General features: G+C 38.2%; 1 protein-coding gene across 3 annotated transcripts in view; it reads right to left on the reverse strand.

Annotated features, from left to right (window-relative positions):
• The window catches only part of Pits (Protein interacting with Ttk69 and Sin3A), a 29,288-nt gene extending 9,762 nt beyond the window's left edge, over positions 1-19,526 (reverse strand). For 2 of the 3 annotated variants that reach the window (XM_017626950.1, XM_017626949.1), the window contains exon 1: positions 18,161-19,033. In XM_017626950.1, coding sequence (XP_017482439.1) covers positions 18,161-19,013 — 853 coding nt within the window. In that variant the 5' untranslated portion in view covers positions 19,014-19,033. Of the gene's footprint in view, positions 1-18,160 lie in introns of all 3 variants that reach the window. The other variant, XM_017626951.1, reaches the window with a different exon arrangement.
• Between the last annotated feature and the right edge of the window lie 285 nt (positions 19,527-19,811).

Genomic DNA, 19,811 nt, shown 5'->3' on the forward strand with positions numbered 1-19,811 from the left:
GAGTATGTATTGTATGACTCTTTTACAACAAAGCACACGTCAACCGCAGCCAACTGAGCACCGGAACTGAATTGAAATGCTGTGGAAGTTCTTAATATAATGTGCAGATGAATAAAAAATTCTGGAGCTTATTGCTGATAGACGTGTATTCATGACCGGCATACGCAAGTTTAGAAAAAAGACACAACGTCGAACACGACGACGACGACGACGACGACGACAAACGTGTGTGGCATGCGAGATGAAAGGAAGGATTGACGGAATGGCAATAGCGTAGCATATGCTCGTAAATTTGTAATTTTGTAAATGTGCTGCACAAAAGCTGCTTGTAGAATTCATAATTCATTCCTTAAGAAAAACCTTGAAAGTTGAATGGTTGTCTGACTGTCTTGTGTGCGAGGGGACGCTGAGTGCGCAAACTATTGGGATTTGAAATTATAATTGGATTCAAATTTATGATTTGCCTAGAGGGTAAAAAGGAGAGGAATTTCTTCAATTTCAAACTTCTGGTTCAGTAGCTGTGAGTGAGAGTAGCAAACGCTATATGAAAGTCAATGAGAGTAGGATAGGGATGTCCTTAAATTTGCAGGAAAGTAAAATTTTTTGAAACTCAATATAGGTTAAGTCTTCATGGCGTGAGAAGATATAATTCGATAGAAATTTTAAAACTAAAATATTTTTTATACCAAGGTCACAGGAAAAGCTTTAGTTAGAGCAATTCACAAATTGCCTTTAATAAAATAAATTCCGAGGGAAGTTTTGGAATTGGAGTTATTTTGGCCCGTTAACCAATTGGACGTGTTCATTAAGAAGTTCTCAATCAAGCTTCAGCTAAGCTTCCTCCTCTGCTCTAGGCTACAATGGGAAGAGATCGTAAGTAGTACAACGGTTCAATGGCTAAATGAAGTAGTCGATAGCAATACATTTTAGATTCAACGCAATGATTCGTCATGTACCTAAATACTAACATAAGAAAGCTAACAAATCACAAATCATATTCTCCGTAGAAGTAATAAAAAAAGCTCTACTCCACCTCCACACACGTTGATTTATTTAAAATTTCGCTACCTTGTCACGTAAACGTAATAAAACCGAGAGTCACGAATATGTAGCGTACATTGACAATCATTTTATACCGGCCGTTATGTGGCCAAACGGCCGAAGCTTAATCAAATGTATTGACAGGGGGGCCATGTGGTTTGCGTGGCGTGACGTGGTGTGTTGGGCCTAAGGTTGATTGCTTTGTCGCTTGCGGACGGTAAATAAGCATTAAGCAGGCAGGCATTTGAGCGGCCGTACGTGATGAGTACGCTAAGTATTTTTAGTAGGAATACCATGGGGTGAAATACACTGTGAGCATAAGAGCGCTCCACTGGAACAATTCTAATTACATATAGTATATCAGCGTACCGTACACAGTTAAGAGGAAGTACAAGTCGCCCTATTTTTAGTAGCAGTGATTAACACATTCTTCATTGTTATGTCGTAGTAGTCAAATATATAAGACTACACGGTGAACAAAGGGTTTACACTTCTTGAGCCTAAAGACGAGAAAGAAATTTACCCAGCAGTGGGAATCTGAATGGGTCTGCCGCGTTGAATAAGTCGGCTTACCCCTAAAGTGGATACCAAGAAAAAACAGAAGTTAATGTAAAAAAGTGGTTCCTGAAGCCTTATTGCAATATCGGGCAGCATAGATACAGGCCTGGACAACGAAAAGATCAATTTATCTTCTGCTTAGACCGCACTCAGCTCAGAAGCAATACTCACAATTTCCATCTATTAAGCGACAATACCAGCGGAGATATACTGTACAATATAAGTCGAATCATAGAGACACTAGTGCCATATGTAGCATTAAGTACGTACTCTAACTAACCATTCACTAATTTATGCCCATCACCCTTTTTTTGGCTAATGATAACAATGTTGTATTTTAGAAATTACGCGACTAAAGGTGTCTTTTCTGCCTAGCAAAAGAAGTTTTTCTTGAGACCACTTCGATTTCCATTTAGGCAACATTAGTTCCATTTGGGCAACATTAGAAACAAACAATGGATCGAATAAACCTTATAAACTCGTTTGATGGACATCCTGCATGGCCGCAGAATCAACTGTTATAAACTGGAGCCGCAGAATCAACGTTTGTACCAGTTCCATACTAGTCCTGAAAGAAGTAGTTCCTTTTTCTGGATTTAACAGTCTCTACAACAACAACCTATACACTCACACGTGCGCTTTGTATGCCTGCATGTATAGAGCACATTTTTGAATGGCATTTCGGCTGCACATTGCATATTAATGAATTTCAAATGAGTTGTAAAAAAAGAGTTAAAAATGACAATAAACACATACATACCGCAAAAAAAAAATCAAAATGTAAATGTTTAGATTAGCAATTGGCGATTGCTGCGACAGAGTATACTAGCGACGAATGTAGAGTGTGGTGTGTGAGGCATGGGGCGTAAACACAAAAATCGTGAGTGAGCAAATGCGTATGGCATGCTGGTCGTACGTATTAACGTTGGCGTGTTCGCGTGTTCAATTTAAAATCCAACAACGCGCACTACACGAACGACGCTACATACATACACACATACATATATTGTATTGTATATACATGGTTGATTCGTGATATTTATAGAAGTTATTTGTTTATAATACTAATTGCAAATGTGCACAGTATACATACACATCATGCATTTCTGCTGCTAATTGATGAACGTACTCACGTACAATATTTCAAACAAAACATAACTACATAGAAAATAAATAGTAGATAGAGTCTAATGTCTCAACCAAAAAAAAAAAATCGCCGTTCAACCCTGGGTCCAAAGTACTTTTTTCCAAGGCAATTAAAAAAAAAATTGCAGAACGTAGTAATCTCCTTTTTGCATTGTTCATCGTGGTTTCGGCGTTTATATTCTTGTCTTGAGGAGCCAATTTTTTTGTTCCAATGTTAATTGACCTTAAGTATCCCGTTCTGGTACTTAACCACCAGAAATCAGTTCTGATCACCCTAGTGTCAATTAAACTTTTTCCAAGGAAGTTTTTTAATTATTCCAGTAGAAATATATACAAAAAATTGTTTGCTGCCGAATGTAGGTGCCACCGAAAAATATAAAAGGGCGACCCTAGGGTCGGTCAAAAAAACTTCTTTCTGAAAGTGCCTTGCAAAAATTCTCTAGACTCAGGGGCGTAAGGCGAACCCGTTTTGTGCATGGAAGGTGGTACGGTCTAATGTACATATACACGTATGTATGTATAAGTGAATGCACGATTTTATACAAAATATTAAAGGTATTCACGATCCAGTGCATACTGTCTAATAGAGCACAGATAGCATGATTGTTCTTGTTTCATGTGTTCAAACAACAACAGAGTTAGCCAATCATGCTATTTATGCTTTCTATGCACCATGTTAGACAGTATGCACCGGATCGTGAATACCCTTACTATTTTTAATGCACACATTTTTAGTGTTATGTGTTTATGCCAACTTCTTGGAGCTGAGCATGTTCGCTGTTAGTTTAAAAAGAGAAATACAAAATTAGCCACCGCGTGAGCGCATAGCACAGAAATTCAAGTCACACAATTAATAGCACGCAAGCCCAGCCAACCGCCTCTGCCTGCCAACAACCGCGACGCCCGCGTCGACAACGACTGCGATGCGACTCGCATGCACAAAATCAATGAAGTTTCATTATTAATGCATGAGAGCAGCCAACAAAAACAAATCGAGGCAAAACGTTGCAAAAATAAATATCTCAGATTTAAAGTGCAGCACTGGTCAGCTAGACTTTGAAAACAATTTGGCACGCAATAAGTTGGGAGTTTCAAGTATTACGACAGCACAAAACTACAAGCCTGAATTTGATGATAAACTTAGAAAAAATTGCAGAAATTTCGCAACTGTGACTAGTTTGGACAACAAGGCCGGCGTTTACTGAAACAATTAGGACTTTCATGAGTCTTCCAGGCTAAAATTACGGCCGGAAGTTGTTGAGTGTTTGTAGACAAGGGTAATCGAACACAATACTGTTGGGGTATTCACAACGATGTCGTAAGTGTCGTATTGTTGTATGTCGTAAACTTTAAACGCCTAAAAAATATATTAAGGGGGTTCGCAAAGTACCATCAAAGTCATATGTGACCTGGTCTACGGAAAGGGGGCTTAGGTGTCAAAAAATCAATTTTCACTTTTTGGTTGATTCGGATGGAAGATGAGATGCTTTTCACTTTTAACAGCTTTTTCACAGAAAACTAGTTTTCGCACGTAAGCTCCCTTTTTGTAGACCAGGTCACATATAATGAATTTTTGCAGTGTTAAAAAATAGTTGATTGTCGTTTCAAGTTATCTAAACATTTATTTAAGCTTTTAAAGTTTACGACATACAACAATACGACACTTACGACACCGTTGTGAATCCCTCAAATGTATTTATAATTTCTTAGACAGTCAGGCAGCTCTAAGAGGCTTAAAATCTGTCATGGTAGTTCATTTCCGAAGAGAACTTAACATTAGTGTAGAGCAGTTTACACCTCACCTGGTATGAGTGCCTAAACATAGGTACATATGATGCAGTGATATAGGACGCGAACTTGCAAGGAAATGCACTTCCCTTCCACTTTCGCCGTTTTGGAAGAAGCTGGACATGCTGCTTGCCATCTGCAAGCTTAATATACAGGACATCTTCTCAGAAGCCAGTGCAGGATGGAAACATTTAGATGCCTGCAATACGTGAAAACTCAAGTGGCCACCCCGTTACTGCCAAAATGTATTAATCGTGAGATCTCTGCTTAAGTTCCTACCTGCCATCTCATTTTATATTAAATAAAAATGTCTAAAATTTCTATTTATATTTGATTTCTGGCTCTTTGAAATCAAACTAGAAAAATGTGGTATCAATATACTCTCTTCTACAGCAGAAATAATGCCAAATACAGTTTAAACCTTCAATGTCGTTTGGAGGTCTTAAGAGCCAAAAATTGTGTTTACATAAAATCTCTTTAGAAATTTAACATTGTTACGAAAGGCTTTTGAATTATATAATTTCATGATCATGCCTAAAAAATGTAGGCTTACCTGTGAGGCATATAGTCCAATTGAACGATTTCTTTTTGCTATTTTTTTAGCTCTATTGACATTCTTTATTTTCCCTCACTTCATCTCAATTTGTACTATTTGTTTTCTTATCATAATTAGCTTTTAATTTATTTTTGCCTTCTCTACAACCAGCTGTTAGTAGTGTTTTTGACCGCCTCCCTCCACTTATCAGCGAGGAAAAATTTCGCTCGTAAAAAAATTTCAAACAAAAACACTAAAATATTTAATGCATACCTACATAAGTAATCTAAATAGTCATTCCCGTCACATGCCGTGCACGAAAATCGCGTAGGCAACGCAAAAATAAAAACGAAAAAACAAAAAAAAGAGCAATGAAAATCTCTTATAAAAGTAGCGCAAAAATCTAATCAGGTCAGGGCCAATCATATGTACAGTGAGTGCGGCTAACAGCGCGCTCAGCAGATAGGAAATGCAAAATGATTTTCAACTTAAACCAGCTGTGTAGATACAAATATATATATTGCACACTTTAAGCATATTTAGCATAATAAAAAGCTTTTGAGAGCTTAGTGGTAATTATTGGCGAAAAAATAAAAGTGTTGTATGTACAAACAGTTAGTTTTACTTACAATGAAAATGCATTAAATATGTTCTTCATTTATACCATTTTATAAAATTGAGATGGAAAGTCTTTAAAAAGGGTAGGTTTAAGTAGGTTTGACAAGCCGCTTGTGTGGTGTATTTCACTCTTAAGGCTACACCCAAATCTTTCTTTCACTGCAGTGTTATCGATTAATGTCGATTTGTGAANGTCTTTAAAAAGGGTAGGTTTAAGTAGGTTTGACAAGCCGCTTGTGTGGTTTGTTTCACTCTTAAGGCTACACCCAAATCTTTCTTTCACTGCAGTGTTATCGATTAATGTCGATTTGTGAATGCAGTTTTCGACAAAAGGCGGATTCACCGTCCGTTTCCGGATACTTTATGTTAGACATTTTACACGTTATTTTCCGACTCCGCCTCACTGAGTGCGCGACAAAAGAGTTCGAATCAAATTGATTTTGATTTTATGTCCAAACGACGTGATGATTATGGTTGCCACTTTCTCTTTTTTGTGCCTTTTGCAGCAAATTGCATGAATTTTCCCCTCTAAGAACGTATGTTGTATGCAGGCAACAATATCATCAGCTGTTTACTTCAGTACAAAATAAAATGTGCCGAACTGAAAGGTAAACCGTACTTCAGCACGATTGAGAGAATACAAAGGTTGCGCCGATCTCGGACCGCTATTCCTCTCTTAACGAATTTGACAGAATCGTGGTTTGCATGACGTCACACTTGTGCAACTTGTTTACGTTTTCCTTGCAACATTTTTTCTTCTTCCATTCTTGCTCCCGTTTTGGCGTTTCTCTCTCGCAATTGCACCAGTGTGACGTCACACAAAAGTTATTCTCAAAAATCCTCTCTGATCGGCGCAATCTTGTATTCTATCATTCTTGGTACTTCAGCACCCTCTCCGACAAAAAAGTTTTGTGAGCAAATAAAAGTTGCGTTCGACAACAAAATTAGCCAACACCAGCTCAAAATCAAAAGCGTAAGCGAAAATTCTCTCCCAAAGAGAAGAAAAAGGAAAAAAGTAAACGAACAGGAAATTAGCCATCGTTTGCAAAAACCAGAAGAAGAAGACACACCAGCTGACTTTGTTTATGTTTTATTTGTATACAAACTGAAATTCATGTTGCCTCCATGGAAGTAAAAGAAAAGTGAACGTTCAATGTTCGCCAGGAACATTTCTAGAAGTAAAAACTAGTTGGCACTATCATAAAGTCACATAGTAGGCAGCCAAAAAGCATATAAATACCAAAACTCGAAATATGCAATTTTCTTCGTTTACAAAAATTGCAACCATGTGTTTTGTGATCATATGTTTTCGTGTTGGATAATTTTTACTGACTAAAATTTTGCCAGTACAAAATGAACGCTTCTCTTGCATCAAAATGAACGCTTGCTCTCTAAATTTTTGTGTGTTGGATATTTTTTTGTCGTTATGGAACGCCATCCAGTAAAAATTTGGGAAAACTATTACAAATTTTTGACTTGTCGAACGCAACTAAAAAGTGGTTCAAACACGAACGGTGAATCGGCCTTAACAAGTCAATGGTAATTGAAACCTACTTCAGAATGAATTCCACCTATGTAGCATCCTAATAGCTACTTATCTTATCGCTAATTAAATTAACTGACACAGCAGTGTATTTTTTTGTCAATAAAACAGCTGAACGCTTATCAATATTTTTATTTTATTTTATTTTAACTATATATACAGAGGATTTTAATTTGTTAGGTAGAGATAACAAACGTCAAAACTAAGTTATTTACGAATTATATAAAAAGTCGTCGATAAACTCAAGCAAGTGATAAGCAACGCTGTTGTTCGTCTATAGGTACGTAAATATGATATTAATTTGTCGAAAAAATCAACACTGCTAACAGCAGTTTGCTTAGTATTTAGCGCTTATCAATATATAAATATCCTGAAGATAATTTTGATAAGATAACGTGTGTGCTTAAAGATTAGATAACTGTTTTTTCGGTGTACCATACGATAAGGTAGTGTGGTGTGATGGCGCGGTCACTGACTATTTAAAAAAGTATACAGTCGTATTATTATCATATCTTAATGCTAATTTTTACAATTTAATTATGAAATGCTGATTATTCTTGCATCATTGAGGAAATGGCCAAGTAGTAAAAAGTTTTGCAATACTTTTCTAAAGAGTTTGCTCTGTTTACGTTTTTGGATACGAATTTGAAGTTGCTCCTCTTCTGAAAGAAATTGAGACTGAGGTCTCACCCAAACACATTGTGGGTCAAGTATATTTCGTTCAAGGAATTCTGACAACTGATATTTCGCAGCCTGTTGCCTCACTCTTACCTCAATAAATAATGGAACGGGCATATATTTCTGTTGCAAAGGTGGGTAGCCTTGTGCTCTTTTTTTCACCAAAAATCTTTAGAAAACCGTAGTAGGCGACGTATAAAACAATAGGGGTATTCGCCAAATTTAGCAAGGGCCCTGGCACTCTGGCAAATGAGCTGATTACCCCTAATGTCCTATCACTTTTGAAACATTTAACCCGTAAAAATTTTCTTCGCCGTATATTTTTGTTAAAATTTCGTGTATTATCAACCGTTGCATTCCTCTCACTGCCAAACGAGCAATGGATACGCCTACAAATGTGCAACATGAATAGTATTTACGTATGTATGCTATTTACTTGTTATTCGTTGCGTTTGTCTAGCGTATGTCTGCAATTCCCAACGGTGATATGAAATACTTTCTTTAAGGCGCAATTACAAATGACTACTTCAAGCTCTTACCTCATAAAAACTAGACTTCTTTAAAAGAAATTTAAATAGATTTTGAAAACTCAGGACCCACAAAATTTATTATTATAAGTATTATCATCTAACGCTCTCTTTTCTGGCCTTGGAAAATCACTCTCCGCAACCTTCTCAGCTACACAGGGGCACCTAGACTTCCGGAGCTGCAACAGTTCCTACTTCTTTAACTCCTTAATCACGTTCTAACGTGATAACCTACCTTGACGTTGTATTTTCCAGGCTAAAGTTATTTTTTAAGCAGTAAATTTACTGGAATCTGTTATCTCTTTTATTCTTACTCGCTTGTAATATTTCTATATAAATATTTGCTTATAATTTTCTTCGAAACCTACAGATAAACGCGCATTTGGTAGAACTGGAACAAAAGCAGCGCTGATAAGAAGCTGATAATGTATGGAATATTATCAAAAAAAAATAAAAATATTATAAAGATTACAAAACGGCATAAATTAAACTAAGAAGCTGAGCAGGAACTGTTCTGTCGAACTTTAAGGATATGCGCATACGGCAAAAAAGAATGCTACGTACGAGTAATAAAATGACATAGAAAGTACTGATAAGAAAATATTTTCTTGAGAAAAAGTTAATTATCTTCTGCTTACAAAATGTATTTGTTTAAATTAATGGAAAAAGTAAGTTGAACGCAATAAAACGTATGAGATAAGATACGGACGTGCCTTAACACACACAGAAACTGAATACTATTGCGCTCGTTCAACGCTTATCAGCGAGTCGTGTCATAAGAAAATCCAAAAATAAACAAATATGTATTACACATTTCGAATAAGTTCCCTTGTGTACTCGCTCGAAATATGTACAAATGTATGATTGTCCCTTATAGGTAGTTTCCACGCCACCAAAATTACGCAATCTCAACACTATCCTCAATTTCAGCTGAAATTGCCATACCATTCTCAATTTTGACATACAAAAACCTGTCACCTGAAACTGAGAACGAATTTCACTGAAACTGTGACGAAATTGCCTCAACTTCGCGAATACAACGTGGCAGAATTATTATTAACGATAAACGAGGAAAACGAAAAAACCAAAATTGAGTGGCGCGTGTAAACAGCTATAATTTCAAATTGAAATTGAGTGTTGAATTTGCTCAATTTGGGCATTGTGGAAACTCCCTATCATGACTTGATAACGTGTTGCTGGGTTATCAGCTGAAATTCGAGTAACAGCAATGCTGCAAAAGCGCCTTTGTCTAGGCCGAAAGCAGAGATAAGATAAGTCAGGCAACACAATAAATATATTTTTTCCTACAATTAAATTAAATATTTGAACATATGCATTTGCTTTTGAGTTAAAACTAAATTAAAAATATACTGAAAGCGGAAGCAACAGCTGTAGGCAGTGAGCGCTTGTCGGCCGCGGTACGGCTGTATTGGTTAGAGCGCTGTCACCCACGAACGTGAACGTAGCGTAGCGTAGAAGTACGTAGAAACATATCAAGTTTGCTGTTGATAGAAAGAGAGGGAAGCAACGTCTACGTCACGTGTGGTGGAGAGTTTTTGTTAACACGCAGATTCCATAAGATAGATCGAGTCAGCTGACACGTTCTCCGTTTTCACGTCCGTGAGTAACTGCGCTTTTAGTTGGTAGCAAAATTGCCGCCTACTTGCATGACATTAAAAATTATACCAGAACTGATAACTAGTCGTATGCAGCAATTTGTGTTTGAGCGCGCGCTTATCGCTGCTGTTTACTTTAATTAAACGCGCGATTGGTTACTGATCAGCAAGGCACACAAATGGACATACATGTATACATATAAACACTTTGCACTCACTCTCCCGCATATAGTACACAACAATGTGGCATTTCATAATTCGATCGCCTCGTTTGTATAGTAAATATTCATAGAAGCGTAACGAAAAATGTTTAGCAGGGCGATAACTGAAGTTCGTTTATTCAATTGACTGCTTCCAATGCAGTGCACGCAGAAGAAGAAGAATAAAAAACAAGAACGTCAAAAAATTACACAAGGGAAGTTCTCTCGGGTACGGCGAGCTTAGTGTTCGTCCGATACCACCATGTACTCGATACCAGTACTCATTTTAGAACATCGAAAGGGGTACTCGATGCTACTCAAATTATCGCTAGAAAATACTCGATTCTAATTGTACTCAAGAGTACTCAGACGAAATATTTCAAAATAGTTTTGCAATTTTTTTAAATTAATAAAACCATCTTTTGTGTGTTACACATGGGATGCGGCTTGGATACATACATACATGCTAGAAATCTAACACAATTTTACGTGTCAAACTTCATTATCCAACTTGTGGCAACTTTACTAATTTTCACTAGAGTTGCATAAATTTTTCGATCGAGTAAATACTTGCACAATGTACTCGATACCCACCAAGTACTTGGTCCCATGTATCGAAGTACAAAAAATACTCGGTACTTGGCAGAGGTACTCAAGTATTTACTCATATGTACTCGTATCGGAACATCACTAGTCGAGCTATACAATTCACACTCTCTCGCGGCCTCCTCGTTCCACGCAATCGTCAAATGACATGAATCAGTATCATAGAAAAGTAAATAAAAATATTAATCGTTGTTACAAACGTTCACACTTCCGATATGCCTCTCAAATTCGTTACCTCTCTGTATCCATTTGGCCTCAGTTTGTGTAACTGTTGGCTTTGCCTCATGCACGCTGATAACGCGCGTCCCCATAACATTTACGCCATGTCAAAATACATACAGCTGTTGACAACTGATATCAATACTCTACTGTGTATATATGTAGTACATATATGTGACAGATGCGTTCGCATCCTTCATATGTGCACGCAAATGTCAGATAGTGTGTAATCACTCACCGATAAGAGCGTTTTTTCTGCATTTTAATTCGTCAACGCAATGTAAATTTAGTTAAAAATAGCTGGTTGTCACGTCTGTCAACACGATTGACATTTGTGTGTTGACGTTGACAATTGTGGGCAAGGCGTTGAAATGAAAAAAATTTCACAGCCTATACATACAGCCTGTTAACGATTTAGTAAAGGAAAAAAATCGTTTTTTTTACGTTTAAAAAGCGGCATATACGAGTATATGTATACAAATGTATGGAAAACTATAGGCATATCTGACATTTCTAACGTTTTGTTGGCAATCGAAAAGTGTCGGAAAAAAATTTACATATGCAAATTTATTGACTCTTTTGTGCATGAATAAAGCACAGTTCTGAGTGCTTATTTTTTGTACATATGTGTGTACATATGTACATATATATGATGATCAGTTTGATAGCGCCAAGGTCTCTGAGCTTTGAGTTTCGAAGGTCGCATATTAGAAATTTTTTAAAGTTTAGAATATCTTTACTCTTAGAAATATTCCAATACAAGTACTATACCAGTATACTTACAATAAAAATGAATGTTCTTCATTTTTCGAAATATTGCTATGAGAGCTCAAGGACCGTTTTCAAAGTGTGAGTTATTAAGCGGGTTCGATAGGTTGCTTCTAAATTTTGTAATGAAATTCGAAAGGTAACTACCGAACATGAGTTGATTCTTCACTTTGAAATCTTGAAAGCATCAAGTGTACCCAAATCTTTCGCCACTTCAAATTTCCAATGCAAAAGCGCTTTTACCTTTGCTTTTAGAAAGTTTGCGTCTGGGTCCTACTGACAGAATCATCTTTGGACGGCAAAGTAAGACCGCATACTCTATGATACCACAGGGCTGAAAATCTATCACTATACCCTGAAACTATTTGTTGTACCTGAAGAGTTTCCTCGATGTTCCGACCTCACTTGATTTCAGGCGAAGCTCGCTGCAATAATAACTACAGAGAGGGTTCTAGATCTTCGCCTGACCAGCATCGGACAGTGGTAGTCGGCTTATACAAAACCCATGTGTTTGATTTACTTTTCGAACCCCTTACCTTCAACTTCGACGGCCGTCTTCGTGGTGAATAGATACTAGTTTCGTCTACATTTATGGCTCCGAACAAAATGACTTGACATTTTGCGAGAAACTAATCACCAAACCCTCTTTAGAATCAAATATGCGCAAAAGAAGTTTAAAAAATTTAATCCACAAAATTTCACTCAACTAGTATTGAGGTCTACGTCTTTCATTTTGAGGTTGAGAGTTAAATATGTATTCTATATCCTGGTAAGATATTTCGTTAAATACACTCTATATATTTCTGGGACGTGTTTCCTGGAAACCGGAAGCCAGCCGGTAATATCTGCTAGGTCACGAAAACGACTTCCATGAGCTGCCAGTTTTTGGCATATAGCAAAGATTCTGAAGTCTATCAAGTCTGTGAAACTTTGGAAGGAAATATTATGTTTAAATACTAGTGATGTGTTTAATTCTAAGCTGACTACTTCAAAGCCTCTTCCTCGCTCGCCTTTAAAGATTTTCTCTTTGTTGATTACATAGTTTCAGAAAATGTTCCCAATGTCTAAAACAACTCATCTTTTTATATGCAACTTAACCTCTATTAGAAAATCGCGGAATAGATTAATCGATTGATGTACATATTTACGAAGCCACAGTTCAATAGAATTCAGTTGTGAGCCTACGAATCAAACGAATATAATTGTTTGCTCAAAATAATAATGATAATTAGACGAATAGCTAATTAAAATGATGAAATCGATAAATAGCGTTGTGTATGCAATGCTCTGCTGCTAAGTGAGATGTGGCGATTGTGTGAGACTGAATGAGTGTTAATTGTGAAATTGAGGGACATGATAATGACTGAAGGCTGTTAAACAAAGATTTTAAGGATTTCACACAGAAACTATTTTACATATGTACATACCACATATACATATTATCCCAGGAAACAGACAGTCAAACGGTATTGGAACATTGGTAAAGGGTTGTTAGATGAGTTAGCTTGAGTGTGCATCTGAAGAGGAGAACTTGCGGCATACGTTGAATATGTAGGGGTTGACTCGATATATGTATGTATAGTTCAACCCGCTACAATATCAAAAACGGTATTTTCCAAAGAAAGTCGGGTTTCATGATGGAACTCCAACTCTTCGTCGGCAATAAGTGGTGTTTGGAATCCGATGGCAGCCTTCATGGGACTAGAGTTGTTAATTAACTCTCGCCGAATGCCGTTTATGATCTGACTCCATAGATGGCGCACTTCTAACTGAACTAGGTCTTTGAGATATACGTATGGCTTTTGACAAGCCTGGTAGGAGGCACGCCTTCAAGCATGTACCTGAAACGTTGGTCACTACGGTAGTAATGATTGCTTATCATGATGCTATACTTCTTAAATGGGAGAATAANGGAGGCACGCCTTCAAGCATGTACCTGAAACGTTGGTCACTACGGTAGTACTTCTTAAATGGGAGAATACGGGTCTCGCTAGGTAAATGGTGCTTAGGCGGCATCAGAATGCATTCCTTAGCAGTGGTAAGTGCAGCATTCTGAATGGTCTGGAGCTTCGCCACCTTTGTCTTCTACAGCTCTCTGGCTAATTAAATGTGGGTAATCTAAGGAGCTCCGATTTCGCTTTTGTCAATATTTATATCTTAGTTGGCCGATATATCGAACGCGGCGACTCTTTGCTATGTAGTTTTTCTTGAATATGGTGTTTGTTTTGATTCTTCTGCTTATTTCGAATTTTTTGCTTCTTCAAAAAGTCTGTTGCAATAGCTATTGGTAACGCTATTTAATGAACATCCCCGCTTCGTTTAAGAAACTTGCTTGCAGATATTCTATTATAAGATTCCCCAAAAGCAACAAAGAAGTTAGGCAGGCCAGCCGGAATGCAAAGTGCAAACTTGGAAAGTTACTGAGCAAAACCAGCAAGTGAGTTAACTGACACTTGGTCACTAAGATAACCAGTTATACAGCTTGCCAGTTACATATGTATATTGTATGTTGATGTAGGTAGGCAGTAAGGTAATCAGCAACTAGCTAGACGAGCGGCCGGTTTGAGTGTCGTCGCTTTACAACAAAAATAAAACAGCAGGTTCTGATACCAAATACAACACAAAAACACATTCAGAAGTAGTATCTCGCTATAGCGCATACATATTTCTCAAGATTTATTCTCGCGCTTTTCGCACACATGCAACGAACCGGTTACTTGGCGTTCTAATTTAGAGGGGACCTGCGGAGGCCCCACGAGTAGCAGTACGATAGTTAAACGTAGGCATTTACTATGCGCTGGTTAACGCTTCTCAGGCATCTAGATATTATATATGTATGTATATGTACATTTATATTGGGGCAAGTAAACGAGTTACGTATGTTTGTCGTCGACATTGCCAGCATTGTCGTCGCAATTGTGCTCGTTTTCTGTTGTCATTTTTGTCGTTGTCTCGTTGTTGTTACCGCCTATATTGATGTTCTTGTATACGTTTGTTATTGCCAAGCTTTTTGCAGTAATTTTCGTCGCGTTCGCTTCTGGCGTTCTCAAATGAAAACAAGTTTAATGACGACGACAATGGCGGTGACTACGTTGACAACGGCCGCTATGTATATGTAATGTTCTTAGTATATGTACATACGTATAGTAAGTATGATGTGAAAAAAGATGCAAAAAACCGCTTAATCTAAAGCAAAGCATGTGGAGAATACAGCAAAAGAAAAATGCGTCGTAGAAGCAGAAAATGAAAACAAAAATGAATGTGTAACTCACTTGGAAAGCCAAAGAGGCAAATTTGCGTGCGGTTACAAGGGATGCAAGCGGATATACAAATTTAGCTACATTTATGTATGTATGTACATATGTACGTATATGCAAATGCAACTGAGTAAGCATGGATATACGACGACAAAATTTTGCACGATTTTCTGGCGACTTGCCAACGAAACGAATTTAGTATACTAGAAAAGAAACCGTAAAATGATGGCGGTAAAATACACATGTAGGTACCATATATATCAGGCGGCTGCTGACGTTGCGCACCACACTAATAATGTTGTACAGACATAATAATAATAATGACGATGATGACGTTGTGGCATATGAAAAGCAAGGAAATGACGATGTTGATGAGGAAGCAACGAAGCTGGCACAAAGCTCGCGCTCTATGTACATATGTATGTATATATGTAGATCATAATAATGCTGTTCAGACTAGTGAATTATGTGATTAAGTTGTTGTTGTTGTGATGAAGCTTTGTGCTTGCTGATGAATGCTGCCTCTTTATTATGTATGAAACACGTTGCTGCGCATGACACTTTCTTCGAGAAAAACAACAAAAAAAAAAACAAAAGAGCAATGCAAAAGCGAATGCACCGTAAACGTTCAAATGCTGGGCAGAGTTTTGGGTCGTTCATGCATGAATGCATTGCATACACATAAACACGCTTGGAGTATACAATACTTATATCTTTTCTCTATACCTAACTGCCCTGGGACGTTTGCCAATTGCACGTTTTTGCAAATTCGCTTGGCAACCGTTTCTGATATGCACCACTGCTGCTGCTGCTTGGCCGACGCAGACGCAGTGCTGATTTCGTGCTAACTAGTGTAGATACACATCGGACAACAACGACACGCCGCGCTCGCCATTCGCTTGGGGTAACCTCGTTACAATTGTGTAGTGTCAAAAACGTAAGAGGTCGCTGCCACCACCGCCACCCTCTTATGAACCAAACCCAAAAAAGTAGCGCATACATATGTACAAAACAACCCAATTACAAGTGGTAACGATAAGTCTACAGCTAGCTACCCCATCATCATCACGGCTACGTATCTAGCTAAAGTAGAAAAACAACAAGAAGCACTATTATACACAGCTGAATTCTTGCACTACACGCAACAGAAAGCCACACAACACTACTACGTACAAAATCAACAACAACGTTCGTACATATAAATTTTGTATAAAGTATACATAAAGAAAGTAAAAAGTAAGAATTGGCAGGAAAATGTATAGAAAACATAAAATGAAAAAAAACTATAAGAATTCTCCGTTGCTAGATACATAAAACTGACGCGCCAGGCCGATTGCGAAGCACCACCGCCCAACTTAGTCGTAGTGGGTGTCAGTCGAGGGTTGAACGTATGTATACACCTAATTTTCTTTGAGAAGATGAATGCACACATTGCACTGTTTATATATAATTTCCATAGTCTCTGTGTGTAAACACTACCTTATAAATACATACATAAGCATCGATAAGCTAAGTTAGCGCGCTCTTGGTCGATAGTAAATCGATTAGAAGCATCAAGCGAGTTTTTGAAATGTATCAAAGGATACAAAATAATCGATAATAATGATAATTAAAATAACATTCTCTTGGCGCTTGGACTTTTGCTAAGCTTTCTGAATGTGGGTATCCATTGCTTCGTTGTCTAATCTAACCTTACTTAGCCCGAATTTTGATGTTCTTACCTTCAATATATTTTCTGCCGATATTTTTTTCTTTTTACTTCAATCATTTTAGGTTTAAATTTCTGTTCTAAAGTTCATTCCCTAATCACAGTATTACGTATTCTTCTTTAATGGGTTCACTTATCTGTTAAAATTTTCATCAGCAGAACTGATGCCTGATTCATTAAAACTTAGCTCTGAGTTTAACCTTTCAAAAGCTTTTATTACTCTTCAGCACACTTTTATTACTTTAAAGCAGACAACTAAATTATCGGCAATAGTGTTAGGAAGCATCATAGCAACACAACAAACATTAAATTGAAGACTATATGTGTCCCTTATCAGTCAGTCAAGGATGAATGTGCTATTATATGAACACAATAAATCAATAAATATGTTTTTCTTCGTACATACACACGTAGCAAGCAACTTTGATTTGAGCCGCAACGAAATTTTTCAACGTTAAGTTCTCTTATCAGTATTCCTTTTATCAACGTTCGATTCTTTATCAATGTTTATTTTTACATATCAGCACTTTCCCTTATCAAATAAAATTTTTATTTTTTTTTTCAATGTATATACATATATACCACCTATGCGCTATCTTCTTCAAATATTGGAATGTGTAGAGTAAATGCTGAGATGAGTTAATAGTTTAGAAAACGATTAAAAATTGGTTATTGATAAAAAATATATTTGGGAATATAATGCATGTGAGAATGGAAAATTTAAATGGAATTTTAAACAGACGGCACCAGTTAAAAATAGAAATTTTCCGAAAAATCGAATGATATCTCTAAGTTACAAGCGTCAAAAATCTCACCAATTCGTAATAGAAAATGAGGAATACTTCTTCTTCGCAACCCCAAGGATAATTCGGATCTCTGGAGTCCTCAGAAACTTATTAGAAGACACGTTCTCTAACGATTGAGTTCCCATTTCTATACGGCCAGAGTTTGTTTTGAAAAGCTTACATCATCCAGCAGATCTTCATTTCGAAACAGTAAATGGAAATACGAAAATAGTTTAAGGCCTTACACTAAACCCAAGCACAAATAAAGCACACACAAAACGCAACAATTATTTAACTACAATCATACCAAGAACACGAAGCACAGATGTAGATAATTGCAAAACCGATGATTAGTTAATTAGTGATCATATGTATAATGGACCGATTGACCTATAGAAATTTACAAGCTCTTGTGATCCCTAGCCACTGCATCGATGAGTTTGTGAAGATATCCAACAACAACAACTGTGTCATGGTGCTAATGTACTATGTGACGTAATGAGTATGTTACAAATAGTCTTAAGCACTTAAACTTTTCAGAAAATGGTATTGCTTTCTTAAACTTACCACCCGGCTTGAAGGAGGATGCATCAAATGATGGTGCCCGTACTGGTTGATGCTTATCTCGCAAACCTGCTTGTCGATCGGGTACAAAGGAAACAGCAGCCGGCAATGATTCGCCACGTGTTAGCGGTGGTCGCGGTACATTGGGATCATCAATGGCGCTACGCTTCATGGCACTCGGTCCGCCACCAGCAATACCACCACCACCGCCGCCGCCCCCACCATCACCACCATGCGTATGATCATCATCCTCGGAGGGGGGACGCTTCAAGTTCACCGATAACGCTGGTGGCACTGGACCCACTACACCCACGTTGGAGGCGACTGCAGCTGCCGCCGCAGCAGCAACAGCACGATTTGTCATTGACATATGATGCGGTGCCATATGTGAGATCCGCACTGGACGTACATTAGCGTCGTGCGCCTCCATTTTCACTGGGAAATCCATAAGACCGGTAGCTTGTGGTGGCGGTGGACCGATGCGTTGTGTCGCATAGCCATGATGATGTTGCTGCTGCTGTTGTGGACCGACAACCCCAACACCGACGCCCACACTAATAGGCGCACCGCTTGCGCTGCGATGTTGCGCTTGTGCTGCTGCAACGGCGGCTTGTTGTTGCTGTTGTGCCTGCTGTTGTTGTTGTGCGACCACCTCTCCATTCTCGTGACTACGCTTGGCGGCCTGATGTAAACGTTTCATTTGACGCGCGGCATCTAAGACAAGCTCAATGCGGTCGGCGCCCTCATAGTTGACGCAGCCGCGGCAAACGGACTCGGAGAAGTCATTGATCATGGCCCAAGGCATGCGGGGAAGATCGCACAGATAACAGTGTTGACGCTTAGTTTGCAGTGACATGTTGGTGGTGAAGGGGTTGTTGCTGTGGGTGAAGGTGAGTGTGTGCCGGGTCTGGTGGTGCGAGTGCTGGTGTGGTTGATAATGTTGTGGATGTGGGTGGGTTGTTGTTGTGGGTCGTTCAATGGTGGCTGTTGCGCACGAATGCGTTGTTTTTTTTTGGCGCGCACTTGCAGCACGCTTTTAAATTAGGGCTTAAGAAGTCGCAACTTGGCAAGTGTTTTGGATTTTAATTCACAAATTTAGTGGAGTGCACGTGTTTGTGTGTCTGAAAGATGTTGCACAAACTGTTTTTCACGCGCACGCTTGCCCGCTAAGGTCGCAGCTGTTGTATAATAACGTAATGGAACGGCCAAAAAGGTTACAGATGCAAACGCGCTTTCTCTGGTTGGAAGCGCGTGCACTTTGTTGGAATATAAAAATTGATTCGTCGCTTGAAATCTCTATACTGCCACCTCTAGTGCCTTGTTAAGTTAAAGTTTAATTGACGTCCATGCAAATTAAAAAAAAAAAACTTGACTTNAAACTGTTTTTCACGCGCACGCTTGCCCGCTAAGGTCGCAGCTGTTGTATAATAACGTAATGGAACGGCCAAAAAGGTTACAGATGCAAACGCGCTTTCTCTGGTTGGAAGCGCGTGCACTTTGTTGGAATATAAAAATTGATTCGTCGCTTCAAATCTCTATACTGCCACCTCTAGTGCCTTGTTAAGTTAAAGTTTAATTGACGTCCATGCAAATTAAAAAAAAAAAAATTGACTTTCAAAACATGTTTTCTTCACTTCGGCGCGCGGCAGTACTA

The sequence above is a fragment of the Rhagoletis zephyria genome, unplaced genomic scaffold (genome assembly GCF_001687245.7).
Source record: "Rhagoletis zephyria isolate East Lansing unplaced genomic scaffold, Rhagoletis_zephyria_1.1 Rzeph_scaffold_04949, whole genome shotgun sequence".
Classification (NCBI taxonomy): Eukaryota; Metazoa; Arthropoda; class Insecta; order Diptera; family Tephritidae; genus Rhagoletis; species Rhagoletis zephyria.